This window comes from Jatropha curcas, chromosome 11 (genome assembly GCF_041381405.1).
Source record: "Jatropha curcas cultivar XTBG-Jc1 chromosome 11, XTBG_Jcur_1.0, whole genome shotgun sequence".
NCBI classification, from domain to species: Eukaryota; Viridiplantae; Streptophyta; class Magnoliopsida; order Malpighiales; family Euphorbiaceae; genus Jatropha; species Jatropha curcas.
Window position 1 is genome coordinate 25,507,200 of NC_143161.1, and position 22,434 is coordinate 25,529,633.

Consider the following 22,434-nt stretch of genomic DNA (forward strand, 5'->3'; position numbering starts at 1 on the left):
AACCATTAGATAGATTTTTCAATTCTAATGCTCGATGATCTGAAATTTTAACTACTTCAAATGGTCCACTCCATCTTGACTTCAACTTTCCAGGAAATAGGCGTAGTCTTGAATTAAATAACAACACGTTGTCTCCTTCTTTAAATGATTTGATTCGAATCTTATTATCATGCCATTCTTAGTTCTTTCCTTATACAACTTGGCATTTTCATATGCTAATAATCTGATCTCATCAAGTTCATTTAACTGAAGTTTCCTTTTGTAGCCGACCTTGCTTAAATCAAAATTCAGAGACTTTATTGCCCAATATGCCTTATACTTTAATTCTAGGGGTAGATGACATGCCTTACCATAAATTAAACGGTATGGAGACATCCCAATTGGTGTCTTAAATGCCGTTCTATATGCCCAAAGTGCATTATCGAGCTTAAGTGACCAATCTTTCCGTGATGAATTGACAGTTTTTTCCAAAATCCACTTAAGCTCACGATTTGAAATTTCCACTTGACCACTAGTTTGTGGATGATATGGGGTAGATACTTTGTGGTGCACTCCATATTTTTTCAAAAGGCTTTTAAAAGATCTATTTAAAAAGTGCGTACCACCGTCACTTATGATTGCCCTTGGAACTCCAAATCTGGTAAATAGTGCTTTTAAGAATTTGACCATTGTATTGGCGTTGTTTGTGACACAAGCTTGTGCTTCCACCCATTTGGAAACATAGTCGACAGCTACTAAGATATAACTTTCACCTTGTGAAACAGGGAAGGGTCCCATAAAGTCGATCCACCATACATCGAATATTTTTACCTCAAGTATGTTGGATAAAGGCATTTCATCTTTCCGACTTATGTTGCCAACCCTTTGACACCTATCACAATGAGAGACAAATATACGTGCATCTTGAAATAAAGTAGGCCAATAAAAGCCACTTTCCAAAACCTTTGAAGCAGTTCTATTTGCTCCATGATGCCCTCCATATGGACTAGAGTGACAATGCATAAGTATATCTTGTATTTCTGTTTCCCCTACACACCTTCTAATCATACCGTCCATACATATCTTAAACAAGAATGGTTCATCATAAGAAATTTTTAGCATCTGCATAGAACTTCTTTCGTTGTGCATAAGTCATATTTGGAGGTATTATGTTAGAGGCTAGAAAATTTGCAATGTCAGCATACCAAGGTGTGTGAACATGTTGTACTAACATTAAATTTTCATCAGGAAAACTTTCATTTATAACTGTAGATTCTCCTATTGGTCCTTCTTCATTTTCCAGATGTGATAAATGATCAGCAACTAAATTTTCAGAACCCTTTTTGTCTCTAATTTCAATGTCAAATTCTTGCAATAATAATACCCATCTAATAAGACGTGGTTTTGCATCTTTCTTAGCAAATAGGTATTTCAATGCAGAATGATCAGTGTAGATTATGACTTTGGCTCCTAACAAATATGATCGAAATTTATCACATGCATATACTACAGCCAACATTTCTTTCTTAGTAGTTGTATAATTCATTTGAGTACTAGTTAGAACATGGCTAGCATAGTATATCATATGCAATTTCTTATCATGTCTTTGTCCTAAAACACAACCAACAGCAACATCACTAGCATCACACATTATTTCAAATGGTAATCCCCAATCAGGTTTTGCCATAATAGGTGCACTTACTAATGCATTCTTCAAAGTATTAAATGCTTTCAAACAATCTGGGGAAAAATCAAAAGATGCATCTTTAATAAGTAAGTTAGTAAGAGCTTTAGTAATGATAGATAAATTCTTTATAAACCTTCTATAAAATCCTGCATGGCCTAGAAAAGATCTTATACCTTTAACCGTAGTAGGAGGAGGTAACTTTTCTATGGCTTCTATTTTTGCCCTATCTGTTTGGATTCCTTCCTTACTTATTTTGTGCCCTAAAACAATGCCCTCATCAACCAAAAAGTGGCATTTTCCCAATTTAAAACCAAGTTAGCACTTTCACATCTTGACAATACTAGATCTAAATTTTTCAAACAACTTTCAAATGAATCACCATAAATAGAAAAGTCATCCATGAATACATCCATAATTTCCTCTATGTAGTCATTAAAAATTGCAGTCATGCAACGTTGAAATGTTGCAGGTGCATTGCATAATCCAAAAGGCATTCGTCTATATGCAAATGTACCAAATGGACAAGTAAATGTGGTTTTCTCTTGGTCATTTGGAAAGATATAAATCTGAAAATATCCAGAATATCCATCGAGAAAACAATAGAAAGCATGACCAGCAATTCTTTCTAACATTTGATCTATGAATGGTAATGGAAAATGATATTTTCTTGTAGCTGAATTGAGTTTCCTATAATCAATACATACCCTCCAACCTGTAGTGGTCCTAGTAGGAATTAGTTCACCATTTTCATTTTTTACTACAGTCATTCCTCCTTTTTAGTCACACATTGAATTGGACTAACCCATTGGCTATCTGAAATTGGGTGTATTATTCCTACATCTAACAAATTGATAATTTCTTTCTTCACTACTTCTTTCATGTTAGGATTAAGTCTCCTTTGTCTTTCTGCCTTAGGTATATGTCCATCTTCAATATTGATGTAATGCATGACTCGATTTGGACTTATCCCCTTAAGGTCAGAAATTTGCCATCCTATACTCTTAATCCTATTTCTAACAATTTTTAACAAGTCATTTTCTTGATCTATAGTTAATTTGTTAGAAATAATTGCAGGAAGTGTGTGATCTTTACCTAAGAAAGCATATCGTAGATGACTAGGTAACTCTTTAAGGTCTACTATTGGTGGACTTTCAATTGATGGAGGCAAAGGCTCATGTTCTCTAAGTAACATTTCAGGTCTTAAATTTATAAAATCCTCTCCTTCATTATTTGCATTATCTTCTTCATATTTATCACTATTTTCCAAGGCAAAAATTTCCTGTATGCATGCATCAACTATGTCAATTCTCATGCAATTACCTTCATCTATAGGATATTTCATGGCTTTGTTTATATGAAATTCAATGACATCATCACCTATCCTAAGGACTAACTTTCCTTTTGAAACATCAATTAATGCCCTCCCTGTGTTCATAAATGGTCTTCCTAGAATAAGAGGACAATTTTCATCATAAACAAAATGAAGTATGACAAAATCAGTTGGAAAAATAAACTTGTCAACCTTAACAAGTAGATCCTCAATGATACCATAGGATCTTTTAATAGATTGGTTAGCAAGTTGTAAAACCATATTAGTTCTTTTAACTTCATCTTCTAAACCCAATTTCTTAAAGAGAGATAATGGCATCAAATTAATGCTTGCTCCTAAATCACAAAGGCATCTAGGGAAATCTACTTTACCTAATTTGCATGGTATAGTGAAACTTCCTGGATCCTTGAGTTTAGTAGGTAACTTACTTGAGATTATGGAACTACAATCCTCAGTTAGGGTAACTGTTGACACGTCTTCCCAACTACGTTTCTTCGAGATCAACTCTTTAAGAAACTTCCTGTAGTTTGGAATTTGTGTAATAGCTTCCATGAGTGACATGTTAATATGCAAATTTTTCAATTTATCAATAAAAATTAAGAACTGCTTATCTTGCTCTTGCTTCTTTAACCTTTGTGGAAAAGGTGGCCTAGATTGATAAGCCTTAACATTATCCTTTTCCTTGTCCTTTCCTTTTTCTTGTTCTTTTGATCCTGCACTATTTACTTCAATGCTCGGTTCACAAATTGGCTTCACAGTTGCATTATTCAAAATATTAGCATCAATACCCGAAGGAACTATTTTATCTACTATTTTTCCAATTCGTAAAGCAATGGCACTTACATTTTCCCTAGGATTCTTTTCTGTATTACTAGGAAGATTTCCCACTTCACGTGAGGAAATAGCATTTGCAAGCTGCCCTACTTGTACCTCCAAGTTATGTATGGATGATGAATGGTTTTTGAATAACTTGTCAAACTTTGATTCTAACCATTTAAAACTATCGTCTTGACTACTCATTTTCTGGTTAATTCCATCCAAAAATTTATCAATTTTACTAGTCAATTGTCCTAGTCTATCTTGAGATTGACTAACTTGATTGCCCCTATCTTGATTATCATGGTTTCTCCAAAAAGAATTATGATAATTTCAATTTTCAGCATTATAAGTATTCGAGTATGGACTGCGAACTTGTCCTTGAACATAATTCACTTGTTCCTCGATAACCGGATGCTTATAATTACATTCATTCGACACATGCCCATTTTGACCATAATTGTCACAAATAATAGATGTTGATTTACTCATATTTAAGTTATCAATTTTATATGACAAAGCAGAAATCTGTGCTTGCATCATAGTTAAGGGATCTAATTCATGCACTTTCTTTACCGAATTCTTTGAGGAAGAAGTAGAAGATGATTCATTATTAATAGTAGAATGACTTACCTGAGTTCTTTCGGTTGGCCATATGCTATTATTGTTGGCCATCTCTTCTTGTAACTCAATTGCATCATTAGTAGTCTTCTTTATTAATGATCCTCCTGCCATAGCATCTATAGTTCCTCATGTAGAAGGAGTAACCCCATTGTAGAAAGTTTGAATCAATATATTTTGGGGAAGGCCATGGTGTGGGCAAACTCATTGGAGTTCTTTATAGCGATCCCATGCCTCATATAGGGATTGATTTTCATGTTGGGTAAATGAGGTTATTTATTTGATAAGCCTAGCGGTTTTTGCTAGTGGGAAGTATTTAGACAGGAAAGCTTGGGCTAGTTGTTTCCAAGTGGTGATAGAATTTGGTGGTAATGAATTCAACCAAGCTTTTGCCTTATCTTTCAATGTGAAAGGAAATAGACGTAACTTAATAGCATCTGCTGGTACTGAATTCATCTTAAATGTATCACAGATCTCAAGAAAACTGGCTATGTGCGAGTTAAGATCCTCATTCGGTAATCCGTAAAATTGAACACTATTTTGGATCATTTGTAATAAAGTAGGTTTAATCTCAAACTGGTTAGCATTTACGGGTGGACGTACTACTCCTTTTTGTGAACCATTTAAACTTGGAGTGACATAGTCCATCAAACTCTGTGGTGGATTTCCCTTAGCCATAACTCTTGAATTTCGTCTTTTCTTTTTCTTCTTCTGTTGTGAAAGAAACTGTTCAATCTTAGGCTGATAATCTTTTAATTCACTATTCGAAGATCTGGTACTTGGCATATGAGGTATGTAAATTATGTGCTCCTGCAAAATCAAAAAAAATTAATAAGTAGGTATCTTTAATAAAATAAGCTGTAAATCACATATAAGAATATTTCGTTAAATAACAGAACACCGTTCCCCGGCAACGGAGCCAAAAACTTGTTGCGTCTCTTTTGAGTTCCCGCAAGTATACGGATCGCAACGTAGTAATAAAAAGATTGATCCCACGAGGAACGGGTTAAGTCCACTTTACTACTTTATTCTTAATGGTATGTCTACAGAAATATGAATATGAATATGAAAAATTTTGATTAAATTTCTAGTTATACTAAAACTAATTATTATTAATTCTATAGATAAGTGTGTAGTAGTATACTTACAATAATTAATCATACAGAGGATTTTCTCCTTCTATGCCAAAGCTTGAAACTTACAATAAATTATTCTTTAATTACTTATGATATGATATAATTCAACCTCTCGGTATAGAATTATTCTATCTATTATATGTATTTCTACTTATAATAAATACCTTATTCTGTTAAATATTAAACCTAGTACTTATTCTTTGATTATTTCAATAAGACATATTTAACTTTGACAAAATAAGTGAAATATGCATATGAAAATTCAACTAAGTGAATTAAATCTCTTTGATCTTCACTAAACTATTTCCTTCTGAGAATATAATTTAGTAACCTTGATTAAACAAAGATTAAAAGATAACTTAAGGAACTTTTATTGAATGATACCAATTGAAATTGTTGCTTTGCATAGAAAGGTTGTGAAGAACAACATACAATAAGTTTATAAAACAAGAGAAAAAAGTAATCAAACTCAAGCCTCCGGAGGGCGTCACACCTCGAGGAACTTCTTGATGTTCTTGGCACAATTAATAACAAGTGACTCTCGTCAACTTGCTCTAAGTACTACTATCACACTTCTCTAGTTTTACACAATCTAAATCTGAATATCTTCAGAGTCTTAATCTGAATCTATATCTGAATCTGAATATCTTCTTCCTTCACTTTGATTGCTATTTATAGAAGAGGAGAATGATGTTGGTTATGATGGTGATCTGTTGGCCAAAAGGTGCTTCAGGTGACTTCTTTTGGGAAGAGTCCCGACCCATGCATGGGAAGACATGTTTTTCTGATGAAAAGGCAGCAATTACGTCTCCTGGAAACACGACTCGCGCTCGCGAGGTTCAAGGTCGCGCTCGCGACTTTTGCTTTAAAGGTCTTTGTCTCTCAAGGGTGCTTCTCACGCTTGCGACTTTTGTTTGTAAACTCTCTGACTTGCTGGAGTGCTTCTCGTGCTCACGCATATGGTTGTCGCGCTTGTGACTTGCGTTTTTGGTGCCTGCTGAGTCTTCTGGTATGTAAGTTGCGCGCGCGGCCTCAGGTAGCGCTCGCGATTGGGCTTTCTTCTTGTTGTGACCTCCTTCGCGACGCGAAGGCTGGTTTAGGAACTTCTTCTATTTTTAATCAACTTCTTGGTCTTTTTTCTATATAAAGCAAGCCTTTTTATTCCTTTGTTCCAATTGTGTTCCTATAATCACTTTGAAACAAAAACAATGCGAACAAACGTAAAATACATAAAAACTTCATGCATTCATGCAAATTATATGAAAATAACATAACAAAATTTGCCCGCTTTGCGAGGCTATCAAGTTGTTCCATTTACAAGGTATCCAGCTATCCTTCACTTCTTCTTATCATCCACAAAGTGATGGCCAGACTAAAGTACTCAACCGTAGTCTAGAATCATACTTTTGATGTTTCTCCTCTAAGCAGCCTAAAACTTGGTCGAAGTGGCTCTACTAGGCTGAACTCTGGTATTACACAAATTTCCAAGGTGTTATAAAGAGAACACATTTCGAGGCTATTTATGAAAGACCTTCCCCGATATCCAACACTACCTGCTAGGCGAAACAAGAGTTGAAGCCCTTCCCTAGCACCTACAAAGTCGGGATGAAATACAAAGGCTGCTGCGTTACAACTGGCATCAAGCCCAGCAGCTTATAATTAAATATGCCAATAAGCATCGTAGGGATCTCCAATGTTTTGTTGGTGGTAAGGTGTTTTTAAAGCTACGTCCCCACCATCAGCAATCCGTGGCTATGCGAGTCAATGCTAAATTATCTGCATGCTACTTTGGACCCTTCGAAGTCATTGAAAAAATGGGAGCAGTTGCATACAAGTTGAAACTCCCTTCAACATCCAAGATTCACCTCGTGTTCCATGTTTCTCAACTGAAGAGAGTTGTTGGTGATCATTCTGTTGTTGAGAGTTTACCCGAAGGGTTGGAGGTGCAAGAAGGACCTATGTTGGAAATTATGTCAAAGAAGATTTGTGCAAGATGGTGATTTACAGAAAACTCAAGTGCTGATACAATGGCAAGGGTAGAGTGAAGAAGAGGCAACTTGGGTGGATGAGTCTGATTTCTCAGTTCAGTTCCCCCACTTCCGCCTTGAGGACAGGGCTGTTTGTCGAGCAGCATGTAATGATAGAAAGGCTCCTGATCCTAAACCATTCCTGGTATATTCTAGAAGGGGAAAACTTGCTAAGGGCATCAAAGGGAATTCCAAATACAGAATTGGGTACCAAGAAATAGAGGCATGTAAGCAGATTCCTCATGAACAACCTGTTTAAAGAATGAAGATGAGAGAGAAAGGCATCCTGGTACAATTCAGTTATTTTGGGCAGAGCAATCGGCATGGGCAAAGGCTTGGGGGCTGATTCAGCCATTTGTTATGCCGGTGCCCACTCAAGTGGGACCCACACACTTTGAAATAAAGAAGCAACAAGTTCAACAAAGGAAGGAAGAAAATAATGAAGGTAGGCGGCGATTTTACTTTCCACATGTGCAATTTGTATTGTACAGCTCATTCTCGCATCTTCTTGTCCTATAAATAGAGGAGAGGATTTATATCTAAACACGGTAGAAAGAAGAAAAAAAAATGTAGAGAGAGTTATCTTTAGGAAGGGTTTCCTAAAACTAGGGAGGGAAAAAATAGTGAGGAAATTATTATAGAGTGTTTTTGGAAAACACTTTGAGTGTCACTATTTTTATATTACTCTCTGTGTACCTACTATTTTAATAATGGAAGAATTATTTGGAGTTTGTCCCGTGGACGTAGCCCTAAACAGTTGAGGGTGAACCATGTAAATTTCTATGTGTCCCATTTCTATTTTTTCGTTGTGTCAATTTTCTCTTAATTGATTGAAAAGGCCAAACAAGTGGTATCAGAGCTGAGGCAAGTGGTGCCTGAGGCCTAACACCATTATCTTATCCTTCTTATTAATTTCTATTTCTTCTTCCTTGGAATCACAGAGGACAGCTTCAGTTGATTATTAATACAATTGTTTTTTCCAACTTCATCTCAAATATCTTCTTCTATTTTTCTTGAACTGTATCAACGTTCTTAACTATAACAAAACCACTCATGATTACGCTAAGGGCCCATTCTAATAAGATTAATGGTATTGTTTTGCAATATCTATATAGAGCATACTGTCTCTATTTTGAGTACATTCATTGTTGGAGGAAGCTAAAGAAATTTGTGTTCATCGGAAATAGATTAATAGATTTCATATTAGTATCAATATCATAATCTGGAGATCAAATTTTCTTATAAATACTAAAAACAAAAGAATCCATAAGATTAATAAATGAGATAAGTAACAAATTCTCAAACTGATGGGAGAATATCAAGCGCAACTTCCTTAAGGGATGGCATAACTTCCTGCTGATGCAAACAAATGTAGGCATTCTTCACTTTCCTAAGGACTTTCCAAGGACCTGGGTAGCACCTAATGTCCAAACAGAAATAGAAATTAATAATATTGTATTGACTCTTCAGTTAAGCAAAACAGCCATAACTTGTAGGCAATACTAACTAGCAAGGAAGATTGTATATAACCAGCAAACCTGAAAAGAGTTCCCCCATTGAATCCCTTGAAGTTGTGAATATAATAGACAGTTTCCATCATTGGGAATAGAGTCTTGGAAAGAGAAGCCAGCTTAGGATAAAAGAAGGGTGGATAATCTTATTTCCTTCAAGGACAACTTTAGTTTGAGAAACATAAGACGCATGACTCATCTCAATATAAATCTCTTTTATAGAAAATAAAATGAAGTAAAATAAAATTTATGACTAGAGTTGTGATTAAAACAAGGCTTTCTATTATGGAGATTAATGAAAGAGCAAAACGGTTGGCTATAAGTGCATTGAAAAGATAAACTAGAATCTAAAATCTAGCAGATTAAAAAAACTAGCATTACAAGGATACAGCCAGATCTTATACGATCAAGTTCTCCATTGAATATGATCAGTTTCCGTGTTGTGTTCACAACAGCTTCTTTGTAAAGCTCTTCCACCACAAGCATTTCTGAGATGCAGATGAATTGGAAAAATGTAGATAAAGTGGAGATCAAGTTCTGAAGATAACAAGTTTGAAGCTACCATTGACATTAAAATAGGGGTAGGCAACCAGGAATAACTCATCTTCTGGCTTCACACGATCTTTCATTCTGACTTTCTCAACAAAACCAAAATCCTCAAAAAATGATGGTTTTGTCAAATAGTCCAGCTTAAGGGAAGATCCTTCAAAAACTGTTTGTCTTGCAAATTTAACTTCGTTTGCTTCAGGAAAAAACTGGAACAAATTGATTTACAGATTTTAAATCATTGAAAAAAAAACAAAATTACAATAAAAGATAGATCGACCAGATTTTCCTAAGCTTAACAATTTACGCTAAGGCAGCACCCAGGCTAGGTGACAATTATGAGTAGGTGACATGGACGTGAAGTAAGGTAAGAGATTTTGCCTGAGTTTAACTAATAACAATGGGAAAAACACAGCAACATCCAAGATAGATGATAATTATGAGTAGGTGACATGGACAAGGAGTCAGGTAAAATTTTTCATAATAAAACCAAAAAGTAGCTAGACTTGATAGAGCTTTTGACAGCCCTGGTAAATGTTTGAACAAACTATGAAATATGATTGAAATATGTTAACTTATCACTGCTAACCCACCATAATCCTAACTATCACGAAACCCACCATAACATGAATTTCACAAGTGTTATCACTCTTGAAAAGCATCATCAAATATAGTTTTGAACAATAGTATGACCTTTTTTGAGGCTATATTACTGTTACTGATACCCTCTAAGGCTACATTTGTAGACAGCTTCATCAGATTAGGGCTAAAACAGTCCATAATTATAAAGCTTCAAAATTCTTCTACAAAAACATGTTTCGAAGCAGTTCTACATAATGTATTTGTTCCATTACAAATATCACATACAATTAAGCCCTTTGGAACTGCTGTACAATTTGCAGAAGTTATGCTTGTCATTTATGTACAGCATGGGTAAAAATCCATAACAAACCCTCTCTTCAAGCACCATAGTGATTTGGTAACCAAAGGAAACCAAATTCTACCACAAAATTAAACAACCCAAATTGTTAAAACAAAATTACCCTTCTATATTTTTTTCCCTGCATGTTCTAACATCATGGTTCTCAACAAGTTGAACTCGCACCATAATGATTTATTGATCAAATGAAACAGGAAATAAAACTAATAAGTCCACAAAATTTTGTCTTATTAGTTTTATTTCTTGTAACTTCGTGTTCTCATGTTTGGTATAAATGAAAAAATTAGTGTCCCAAAAGCTAAATTTTATGGAATTCAACATATAACTAAACCAAAATTTATTTATAACAAACAATGGGTAAATACTTACTACTCTAGTTCGTGTAACTTTCTCTGGAATTACAAATTGGTCACAAAATTCCCGAATGAACTGCATACTCTCAGTCATTTCTATACCCCCTTCCCCATCACCTGATAAGAGAATTTAACATGTCAATTTTCATGATATATGCATAAAGAAAATCAAAAATGAAAATAAATAGAACCTGGCACAGATTCAAGTCCAGCAGTTGGGAATTCAATCTCCTGTTATACAGATTTTGGGTTAACAGTCTATTAGTGATTCAATATAAGTATCAATAATTATTTTGGTAAATACTTAACCATCAACTGTTTGTTGTTCTCCATAGCCAAATTGCTTGCTTTCTTGGCCTGTTAGAAGGTAATAAACACTTTCTTTTCAACTGTAATTATTTCTAATTTCTAATAAAACAAACGGAGTAATAAATAGAATATATAATGAAAACTTACTTGTCGAAGAAGCTCCTGATAATCATTGGGAAATGGCACATCGAGTTCAAGAGAGGAAGAGGAACTGCCATTTCTTGAAACAGAGTAAGTTATAAGTTGGGGAATGATTCTTTTAGTATGAAGAAGATGGTGTCGATCATTCTACATATTTAACAAAAAAAATAAAGTGAGAAAGGAATTGATTGTGTTCGGTTCGATTCAATTGGTAATATCTCTTACTCTCAGCTTTGGTTTTGCCAACCATGGGGTTGCCAACGGAGCAGAGGCGCCAAATACGCTGTTGGATAACGGCATATTTTGAACCACACAGAATAGAGGACGATGATGGTGCGCATTATTGGGCAGCAGTGATGCACGGCTCGGGTTCCACGGCTCGAAGGTTAGCCGCCAACTCATACCAATATTTATAATTTGAAATATAAAATATTTAACAATAAAAATAGGAGCAAGCTAAACGGTTCAAATTGAGAATGATTCAATAAGAATTATTTTTGATTGCGCGTTTACCTAGTTGCACTTTATAACTAAAATAAATATGATTTTATTTGCAATCATTATTTCTATTGAAAAATGTGATTCCTTTGCATGTCATACATAAAAATGATTAAACTCATGTCTCTCCTCTAGATAACACACTCACATATCATCTGTACCACTAATCCCTATTTAATTTTATTGTGTCTCGAAATAATAATATCTAATATACTACCGCTTATGAAAGAGATGTGAGATGAAGTTGATTTAAAAAAAAATTAATATGAATGCGACAAAAATTTTATCTTCTAATTGATAATTAATACAATATTCTACTCCAGTTATCTATATCCTCGATCATAAGATATCAACAACCTTTTATACGAGGAATATTAATTATGTGAGGATAACTGTTTTAATTGTTTTTTATCTTTTCTCCTTTTTTTTTTTTTCATTTTGCCCCTATATTTTGGCCAACATGTGTTATAACCAACGAAGAAAAAAAACAAATAAACTTATTTTTGGTCAACACAGGCCATAACCAAGGAAGATGAAAAAAAAAAAACTACTACTTGCTTAATAATTATAGCTCCCATCAAATAATTCTCTTTTTTTTTTTTTTAATGTTAGATAGTCATTATTAAATTAGGAGAGAGAATGTCAATTTTTTAAATTTAAAATTTCTCTCTCTACATCAATTAAAATTGTCTTAGATTTCCATCATTAAAGTAGATAAGAGAGTGTATTTCAAATTCAAATTTAATATCTCTCATCTAACCAATAAAAAATTATTAAGGGCACCGGATATTCTACCTATCAAAATTTTAGTTGAGTCAGACTCAACTTGAGTCAAACATCTTTATTATAAAACCTAGTCATGTACCTGCACACAATGTGCAGATTGTATAATTTTCTATTTTTCTTTATTAAATTGAATGTTATTTTCAAAAAAATTATTGTAATTCGTATTTATGTTGATTTAATTTAAATAATTTGCTTATATTTTTTATTAAATCATGAAAGGTAAAATTAAATGCTCTTTTAGAAATTCTCAAGTAATGAACTAAAATATTAATTAACACAATTAATTATTGTAAGTAAATTATTGTAATTCAACTGATATATTTAGTTAATTATTTATTTTTTTCTTTGAAAGTCTCATATATTCAAATTAAATGAGGTGTAAAAATATTTAATTTTAATGAAATAAATTTTAATGGAATAAATTTTGATGAGTTGAAATTAGTATTTTAATTATTTGTTAACGTAACTATATTATTTAATTAATTTTTATTAAATATGACTTTATTACAACTTTATTAGTTTTTTTACAGAAAAAACTATTTAATAAAAAATTTAATATTTATTAAATGCAAAAATATTAATTATAATAAAATCCCCATTAGATTTATAAATTTATAACTTCTTTACTTAATAAAAAAATTAATTATAATGAAAAACTAAAATGTCACATCATCACTTTTATATTTTTCATATGTTGCCGTATAAGCATTAGACTTTAGAAATTATATATTTACTAGTCGTCTTCTCACGCTTCGCATGCGAAAGTTATATAATTAATAATTATTTTAATTATAATTAATAATTATTTTCAAGAATCCAAATATCCAATATTGTACTTACTAATATACAAAAAAATAAAATTAAAATATTTTTTTCCAAATTCTTGCAAAATGATCAATATATTGACTTGCGCGGATTGTTCTATTTGCTATATATTTACACTTTTATAAATACTAGATGAAGGCCTGCACATTGCGCGGGTTGCTCAAGTTCGCTATATATTATACTTTTCGAAAAATTTTCATTCATAACTTCACTTTTTACTATATTAAAAATAATTGAAAGTATTATAGATAAAAATGATTTAAGGTAAACCTATTTAAATTTTCAAGCCTTTTAAATTTATAAGTGTAGTTTAGTTTTTTTATTCCAATAATATAATAATACCCTTTAAAAAATATATTATATATATTTTTTCTCATAAGCTTTTCTAATTAAAGTAAAAGAATAATGGCTTGCAAATATAAATTAAATAATAAAATACTAATTTTTGGATAGATTGGTGTAATGTATAGTTAGTTTAAGACTTAAAATATTGTATATATACATATATCTAGAAAATTATTACACAAATCTTGAAAACTAAAGATATATTAAAAAATAAAAATTATAAAAAAATGTGTAAATATAGATAAGAGAAAAGATTCAAAAGTAATAACTAATAATTATTTTTATATTATATATTAAAAATAAATGGGTTTGTAGATATATGTAAAAAAAAAAAAAATTAATTTATGTACTTAGATTTTTGAGTCTTATTTTCCTATTCCATACAGGGCACTAATTAAAACGCTTTTAAATCATAAAATATTAAAGAGAGGAACAACAAAATTTTTTTGGAAGCCTCTGAAACTAAATCTTTTAATGTAGTAATGTAATATGAATTGTTAAATATTATTAGTTGAAACCAATATTACAGTTGGTGTGTGACTGATTGAATGATGTTTGATTAGTAATATGATAAAGTGAGCAATTGTTGAAAACAAATAATTGATCTTAGGTGTATTTGTTATTATTTGTGGGAGAAGGTTAATAATGAAGATGACAATACGAATGAATCTGTAGCTAATCTGATTAAACACCCTACAAGATTCAGTAAAGGTTATGATGCACACATTAAAAAAAATGTGAAACTGGTAAGAGCAATTGCAATGTGACGATTTTATATGCTTGTGAAACATGCTATAGTATGATAAAGTAGGCTTATTTATGTCATTTAGAGCCCTAATGCATAATAGGCCTCTTGCACTTAGACCACTGGTTATGGAGTTGAGAGACCTACAAAAGTAGTGGGTGATGGAGTTAGGGTTTGGAGAGTTTCTAAAATTGCCAGAAATGACTATAAATACAAAGCTATATTATTGGTTGTGCGAGAAATTGAACACAGAGAATTTGTACTTGGAGTTTCAAAAGAGATCTCCATACGAATTTTATCGAATCATGTTGGGTGAATTGTAGGAATCCCAGCTAGAGGAAGTGCTCGTGGAAGGGCCGAAAGAGGTAGGATCGAGAGAGACTAGTAAAGCGTACAACTGCCAAGTATGAAGGACGTAAAGTAATTGTGAAGGCTAAGGTGATCAAGAGAATAAGGAGTAGTAGAGGGAAGCACCAATTCTAGTAACATTTTTTATTGTACACACTCGGGTTTTCCTTTGTCCAACCTAGTGTAGTAGGTTTAGCCTTAATTTACTGGATGTTGTTGCAGATATATAGAAACAACAAGAGATTTTAAACTGGCTCGTACAAATTGTCAAATTCTTCCAGGATGGCTTAAGGAAGTCCGAAAAAGCAAGTGACTTAAGAGATTACATATTGTTTTTTGAGTTACTCTACAAAGTATTGCATGTATTGAGTTGCCTTATTATTTCAAATTGAAATTTTATTTAGATGACACACGACAAAATTATAATTTTCAGATATTCTACCTAGATCATCTAGATATAAGACAACCTATGAATTGGAATAATTTTTCTTGAGTGAGAATGCGTCATCGGGACGTAGGAACGAGTTTAGATTTATTTTAATTTACAAAAATGGTTTTATTGAACCCGTTTCACCTTCAGAGAGGTGATATTATTTTGAAAAAGGATTTTAAAGAAAGGACTCTTAATTGATAAGAGCATTTTTAGGAGTCGTCACCCTCTTTAGGGAAAAATATCGAACTAATCACCTCTTTGGAGGTACTCGACTCGGTTTTAACCAGAGTCTAGGTAATCATACTTCTTTTCTTTCAAAATCCATAAAATCTTCAATCCAATATTTCTTCTTGATAATATATAATAATAAAATATTTAAAAAGATAATATAAAAGGATATTAGATTCCTAAATAAACTCTAACTAATAGATAATATAGGATTCCCACAGTCCTTTTCCTAATACAATTATCCTTTTTCCAGTATATATATCCCAAATTAATTTCAGAAAAAGGCTAATTCTGAATTCTTTCATTTACTCAATTTCTGATAACTTAACAAGTGGTAGGGTGAGCGTGGAAAACACCTTCACTCTCCGTTAATCTCAATCTTTTTCACCATTGAGTACCATGGCTAATGAATCGGTCGAACACCATAACATGGAGGGTTAGGACAACAACCATGGTGAGGTGGTTGAACATACTGTAATACCTCCTCCATAAAGTTCAAAATTTTGACTTTCCAACCCTATGACGGATCCACTGATTCTCGAAGTCCCTTAGCGACTTTCCGAACCATGATGTACCTGCAAACTAATTCTGAAGATCTTATGTTCAGGATCTTCCCAATCACACTCAAGCGGGTAGCCCAAGAGTGGTATCAGACTCTCAAAATAGGATCCATCCCATTGTTCTCCTAATTGGCTACATCATTCCGAGCTCGGTTCATCACAAGTGTGCCATTCAAGAAAATCTCATCTGATCTAGTAGACCTAAAGAGACAAGATGGTGAGACGTTGAGATAGTATGTCTCCAAATTTCAAAGAATAGCAATGCAGGTTGAGAACTTGAATGATGAAGTGGCCATTAGTGTCATGGCTAAGAACTGCAAATAAAACAAGCTACTCGAGAGTTTGAGTATAGACCCTCCTCTAACTTTTGCTGAACTCATGGCACGAGCTAACAAATACACAAAGCAGGACAAAGCCATTACAAGGCTCAATACTGAAGGTCGCCTAAGGAAGAAAAGCCTAGACATAAAAGACACCCTTCCCCAATCATGAGATATTTGCCTAGGAGAAGATCGCCTCTTCGACATCCACAAGCTAGCTGCGTTGTTTAAACACCTTACTCAAAAGAAGATAAATCATAATAAGACCGAGAGTTCTCCCCCTTAAAAAAGTCACGCTCGAAAATATTATCCTAGTTCAGGGATCATGGAGACAAGGCTCAACTCAATTACCCTTTAAAGATGAAAGAAGATACCATGGGCACCGAGAGCAGATACTGTGAATTTCACAGGGACATCGTACATGATACTGAAGCTTGTTGGCAATTGAAAAGGAGATTGAACGCCTCATATAGAGAGGCAAACTCAAAGAGTTATATTGGACAGGTTCGGAAAGAAACTGAGAAGAAAGAAAAAAAGGCCAGACAACGCAATACTTTAGGCATAATTCACACAATATTTAGAGGCTTCTTAGGCAGGGATAGTAATTCAGCGAGGAAAAGAAGGGTCGAGAAATTATTCTATATTTCCTCAGCCAAAGTTAGTCGCGAGACCACCAATCTAATTTTCTGAGGCAGATGGAGAACATTTGCATACCCCCACATAACGATGCTCTAGTAATAGAAGGAGTCCTCGAAAACTTCTTAGCAAAAAGGATCTTAGTAGATGAGGGTAGTACGATTAACTTATTAACTATGGAAAGCCAATCCCTGTAGCTGGATCCGTAAAGGTGACTTTAAAGCTCAAAGTAGAAGGTATCTCGATAAGGATTAAGTCAGAATTCATGGTAGCAGACATCCACATTCCATACAATGTCATACTAGGTAGACCTTCCTTATATGAGATGGAGGCAGTTTCGTGCATCAAGTACCTAACTCTAAAATTTTACTCTGATAATAATAAAGTTATTGCTATGAGGGGGGATTAGAAGGTGGCTCGGGAAGCATACATGGTGCCACTAAAAGGGATACCACTTGCCTTACCTATAATGTGGATGCCATATGAGAAACAATACATAATATAAGAGGAACATCAACCTTTCGACATACCAAGGGATAGCTCGGAGTTGAACCCAGCGCTTGTGGGTGAACTCACTAAATGAGAGATGGAGCCAGGGAGATATCTGACCTTGGGTGGTGAACTACCCATAGAGGTACAAAATAACATCAAAGAGGTTTTGAAATAAAATTTAAACAGCTTTGCGTGGACCACTAGAGACATAGTTGGGATAGACCCAGACATCATGTCCCATAGACTCAGCTTTGATCCAGAGTACAAGCCTGTCAAGAAAAAGAAGCAAGGCCATGGACCTGAAAAGCAACAACCCATAGGGATCGAAGTAGATAAATTATTGCATGCAGGATTTATAAGAGAAGTTAACTACCTAGAATGGTTGGCGAACGTGGTTTTGGTGCCAAAGTCTAATGGAAAGTGGAGACTGTATAGACTTTACTGATTTGAACAAGGCATGCCCCAAGGACTCCTACCCTCTGCTTAATATTGACCAACTAGTAGATTAAACGACTGACTATAAAGTATACAGCTTCGTGGATGTAGCTATTGGATACCATCAAATAAGGATGAACGAACTAGATGAAGAAAATACGAGCTTCATTACAGATAGGGGAATTTACTGCTACTAGGTAATGCCCTTCGGTCTAAAAAATGTAAAAGCTACATACCAGAGATTAGTCAACAGCATGTTCCAACACCAGATTGGGAGAACGGTAGAAGTGTATGTAGATGACATGATCATCAAAAGTACTCAAGCAGCTGTAGATGCTGAAATTTTGCCCCTAACAGATTCAGTGATGATATACCATTTTTTCACATAGAACTGGATATGGATTCCCGATCGCCCTGATTTTTGGACCGATGGTCCGTGGCTAAGATTACTAATGTGTTTAACCACTTTTACCTTTTGGGTTACTGCGCGTTTCGCGACGAACCGAGCCTAGAAAGCGCGCTGGGCTCGCCCGGCATACTTTCCAATGCACTGCCTCGTTTTGGATGTCAGCCGGTCTGATTTTGTAAAAGCGGGCCCAATCCCGTTGCGGGGCCCGACAGTGACATTTTTGCTATGTTAGCCTTAAGATGGGGCCACCCACCCTCATTTGCTTATGAATAGGCATTTAGAGGTGTGTAAAAGGGGGGCTCTTTTTGGAAATAGGGGGAAGCTCTTGCATTTTAAAAACTCAACAAAGAAATCTAAAGGAAACTTGTGTTAACCTTAGATTTGTGTTGAGATTTCATTGATTAATCAATCAAAAACCCCTTGTAAACAATCTAGAATCCTAAAACCACAAACTCTAATCTTGAATCTCGGATTGTTGGATCAAGGATCAAGTGTTGGGTTTTCCTTCATCCATTTTTTAATCAAATCATCAAAGAAATCACAAAAAGTAGTTTTTGAGAACCTTTAAAAATTTTCTTCATCTTTTTCTTTGCTTTTTCGGTGTTTAAATCACCATTTCTAAGCTCGATTAGGAGGAAAACCTAGGATCAAGCAAACAGGGATTTTTGCACCTCTGTGGCGCGAGGCCAACAGAAGTTGCGTGCGCCACTTTCTTATGGCTCACGCCACAAATGCCTAGAAACCCTTATTCTTACTTAATGAAAGTCCGGATTCGGTGATTCGGCCAAGCTCCGACCTTAAAAGGTTCGTGATGCGTATTAGGTCATATATGGATCAAATAAACACATAAAACATGATTGAGAGTAGTGATTAATGAATTTGTTCATCCTTCTAAGATTAACATCTAGATCATGAGCTTAAATCATGTAAAACCTTTAAATTTATGTCATTTAATTATTGTCTTTTACTTTACTAGCACTTTATTATTCATGTTCTTTATTATTTCTATACTTTAAATTCTTGCCATTTAGTTTAATGTTCATTGTTATTGTGCTAACCCTAAATTTGTTAATCTTGTATCACTTCCATTAATCGTAGTGATGATTATAGGATGATTGATTGTGTTATGATCTTGTAATTATAATGTAATTCTGTGGTTACTTGTTATCCTTTATGGTTCTTATTTGTGGTTTGAATTTATCTTTTTAAGTTTCTTATTGCTAAATGTAAAGGATCCTTAATGGGATTCCTATTATTGCTTGATGTAATTATTATTTGGGTTTGGGAAATTTGGAGGGTTTAGGGATAAAATGTAATGTTTAGGTTGGTTTGTAACTCTATTCTCCTCACCCCCCCCCTTCTTTGGTTGATTATAATTCATGTTGTATGGATGAGATTGAATGTTTGCTTGACATGCTTTCCAAAAAGTGCATAAAAGGTTTTACATCTCTATTTATAGTTAACTGCATTATTGTGAATACTCAAATTTTGAGGCTCAAAAAGCCTGTTTTCCCAGACTGCAAACAGTCCGGTTGGACCGGAGGCCATTCGGAAAAGTTCATCGAAAGTATGCCAATATGGCACTTGAAACGTCCAGAAAATTACGAGGATCGCAGAACTGGTCCCGGAATATTTTTTGGAGGTACGGAACTCTTGAAAAAGCCTTCGGAGCGAAAAACTAGAAAGTGGACAAGCCACGGCGGCGGCGTCCGCCGGCAACAGCAGCGGCGGCCGCCGGACACAGCGGGGGCGCCCGCCCTTCACGGCTGTGGCGGCCGCCGGAAAGGGCGACCGGCGGCCGCCGGCCAGGGCGGCTGCGGCCGCCCTCCAGCCCGGGTTTTCCATATAAATACAGCCCCGGTGCGACTTTTTTACTCACTCAGTCTGTGTTGACGGATGCTCTCTTCTCCCCTACGCTCCTTGCGGTTCTTTTACTGCTTTTCTGCATTTAGTGTAGGCTTTTATTATTCTACTGTTGTGATACTTGGTCACTTAATTGAATAAATTTTAATTAATATTCCCCAAACGAGGAGCTTAATCCGGAGTTTTCAAGCTGAAGCTAAGAAGCGGCCGCCGATTAACTCAGGTAATAATGAAACCCTGTCTATTTAATTTCAGCATTTTGTGCATATTCTCTTCTACTCCAATTCTGAATTAAACTGCTGCATCAATGCATTCACGTCATCAATTAGGCAAATAAACTGCCTCAATTAAATATGATTTAGCTTAAATGCCCGGTTAATTAATAATCGTAGTGTTAAAGCCTAAATCCGATAATATTGGCTAAAGTATCTAGTCAATTAATGACTATGGTATAATCGTCTTTATTTCGAACAGTCTGGCTTAAGTCCAATTAATCAATAATTGTGGCTAAATAGCCTTAATTGACCACGTTTTTTTTGGCAATAAATTGCCTATATTGCAATTCAATTGATCACTTTTGGCAAACAAATTGCCTATAAGTAAGATTAACCATTTTTAGCGACAAATCGCTTAAATCGAAGCTTTGGCAAAATGCCTTGAATTAATCAATCTTTTGGCTAAAAGCCTTAAATCAATCAATTTTGGCGACAATCGCCCAATCAACACTTTTTGGCAAACAAATTGCCTAAATCAACCCATTTTGGCTAAAAGCCTTCAAATAATCAATTTTGGCGACAATCGCCTAAATCACATCAACTTTTGGCAACAAATTGCCTAAATCAATCTTTTTGGCTAAAAGCCTTAAATCAACACTTTTGGCAACAAACGCCTAATCAAACCAATCAATTCTTTGGCAAAATACCTAAACAAAATGCACGAAGCATACACACACTCATGCATTAAGCATACCCATTCAAAGCCCTTTAAAAAAAGGCCTATCGAACTACGTCAACTTTGATCTTCCATTCAAACGGAAGTACGTAGGCACGTTTGGGATGTAACCCCGAGCGGCAAGTCGAAATCACTTAAACATTTCATTGGTCCAATTACATCATTTACCTTGCAAAGCATTTATACTTTGGTTAGTTCATCAGCATGACATAGTCTCGAGATCCACCTCGGGTTCGTAGATTGTGCCTTAAACATTGGGATAATTAATCTAGTAATTAGGTTAATTAAAATTGGAGTCAACTTAGGGTTTTTTCCTAGTTTACCTTAAAATAATTAAACAAGGTGGCGACTCACACATTCACGTGCATTTCTGCCCTTAGTCATATTCATTATATGCCTATTTTTGGGGGAGGGGTTCACAATTATTAAATTATTGTGAATGTTTGGACAACATGGAGGCTGGCTTAGCCGGATGAAATGGGTGCCTAATACCTTCCATTTCGAACCTATATCCCGGACCCTATCTCTGGTTTAAAATCGGATTAGTCAATTTCAAAGAATTTGTTGATTCGAGAATTTTCCCTAATAAGGGTTGCAACTCCAAAATAAAACTCTTACCAAAATAAGAAAATCTTTTTTAGTGGATTAAATGGGTTTAATAAAAGAAAACTATTTTATTAAATAAAATAAATTAAGCCCGTTCTATATGATTCTTTCCAAATCCTTTTGGGAAAAATCAAGCGTCCTCAGCCTGGCGACTCTGCTGGGGATCGAACCCAGAATCTCTGGTTTTTGGTTTTGTGTTCAAATAAGAGAGTTGAGTTTGAAAGTTGTCCACTTATTCATAATCTTTAATAGTGTTATTAGCTTCAAATTGAGTTTACTTTTCGTAATTAGAAACTGTCATTCATGCATTATTTTCTTCTTTATCTCCTCTCTACCCTAAACCTTAAAGGTGGTATTGGAGGTCGTGATCCTCTCACTCCACTCGACAATTTGGATCCACCACTAATATACACCACCCATAAGTCAAGTACCTTTTAGTATATCAAAAGAATTGGCACAATCCGTTATCACCATTACGCTTAGACCCAAAGCAAATGGGAGGAAACAACCAATTCTCACTTATGGAACCCAAGACTTAATAAGCCCGACCTAAGCACA

The 22,434-nt window shown here is 34.6% G+C and overlaps 2 protein-coding genes and 1 non-coding gene across 4 annotated transcripts; 1 reads left to right on the forward strand and 2 right to left on the reverse strand.

Annotated features, from left to right (window-relative positions):
- Positions 1 to 81: 81 nt before the first annotated feature.
- Positions 82 to 4,016, reverse strand: LOC149492819 (uncharacterized). The gene is made up of 4 exons (XM_089715960.1): positions 2,759 to 4,016; positions 1,840 to 1,926; positions 1,497 to 1,719; positions 82 to 871 (listed from the first exon to the last, which is right to left on the reverse strand). The coding sequence occupies exons 1-4, from the start codon at positions 4,014 to 4,016 to the stop codon at positions 82 to 84; spliced, it is 2,358 nt and encodes a 785-aa protein (XP_089572086.1).
- A 601-nt stretch (positions 4,017 to 4,617) lies between these two features.
- On the forward strand, positions 4,618 to 4,724 carry LOC149492820 (small nucleolar RNA R71). Its single transcript, XR_016319017.1, has one exon. It is a non-coding gene; the product is annotated as a small nucleolar RNA R71 (small nucleolar RNA).
- A 4,031-nt stretch (positions 4,725 to 8,755) lies between these two features.
- On the reverse strand, positions 8,756 to 11,775 carry LOC105632674 (protein LPA3). 2 transcript variants are annotated; one of them, XM_089716001.1, is made up of 9 exons: positions 11,622 to 11,775; positions 11,403 to 11,543; positions 11,256 to 11,303; positions 11,138 to 11,177; positions 10,963 to 11,063; positions 9,670 to 9,862; positions 9,497 to 9,595; positions 9,135 to 9,252; positions 8,756 to 9,016 (listed from the first exon to the last, which is right to left on the reverse strand). In XM_089716001.1, the coding sequence occupies exons 1-9, from the start codon at positions 11,694 to 11,696 to the stop codon at positions 8,896 to 8,898; spliced, it is 936 nt and encodes a 311-aa protein (XP_089572127.1). In that variant the 5' UTR covers positions 11,697 to 11,775; the 3' UTR covers positions 8,756 to 8,895. The 2 variants fall into 2 exon arrangements, with proteins under 2 accessions (XP_089572127.1, XP_089572128.1); XM_089716002.1 differs by lacking the exon at positions 8,756 to 9,016 and having other exon boundaries at positions 9,177 to 9,260.
- Between the last annotated feature and the right edge of the window lie 10,659 nt (positions 11,776 to 22,434).

What these genes read in the sequence shown, in the direction of transcription:
- LOC149492819 (XM_089715960.1), bottom strand. Translation starts at nt 4,016, where the DNA reads ATGAGTAGTCAAGACGATAGTTTTAAATGGTTAGAATCAAAGTTTGAC. An exon ending in TCCTCCTACTACGGTTAAAG is followed by an intron (nt 1,720 to 1,839) that starts GTATAAGATCTT and finishes ATTTTTCCCCAG; the next exon opens with ATTGTTTGAAAGCATTTAAT. An exon ending in ACAACTACTAAGAAAGAAAT is followed by an intron (nt 872 to 1,496) that starts GTTGGCTGTAGT and finishes TCATTGTGATAG; the next exon opens with GTGTCAAAGGGTTGGCAACA.
- LOC105632674 (XM_089716001.1), bottom strand. Translation starts at nt 11,696, where the DNA reads ATGCCGTTATCCAACAGCGTATTTGGCGCCTCTGCTCCGTTGGCAACC. An exon ending in ATCAGGAGCTTCTTCGACAA is followed by an intron (nt 11,304 to 11,402) that starts GTAAGTTTTCAT and finishes ACCTTCTAACAG; the next exon opens with GCCAAGAAAGCAAGCAATTT. An exon ending in AATGGGGGAACTCTTTTCAG is followed by an intron (nt 9,017 to 9,134) that starts GTTTGCTGGTTA and finishes TTTGGACATTAG; the next exon opens with GTGCTACCCAGGTCCTTGGA.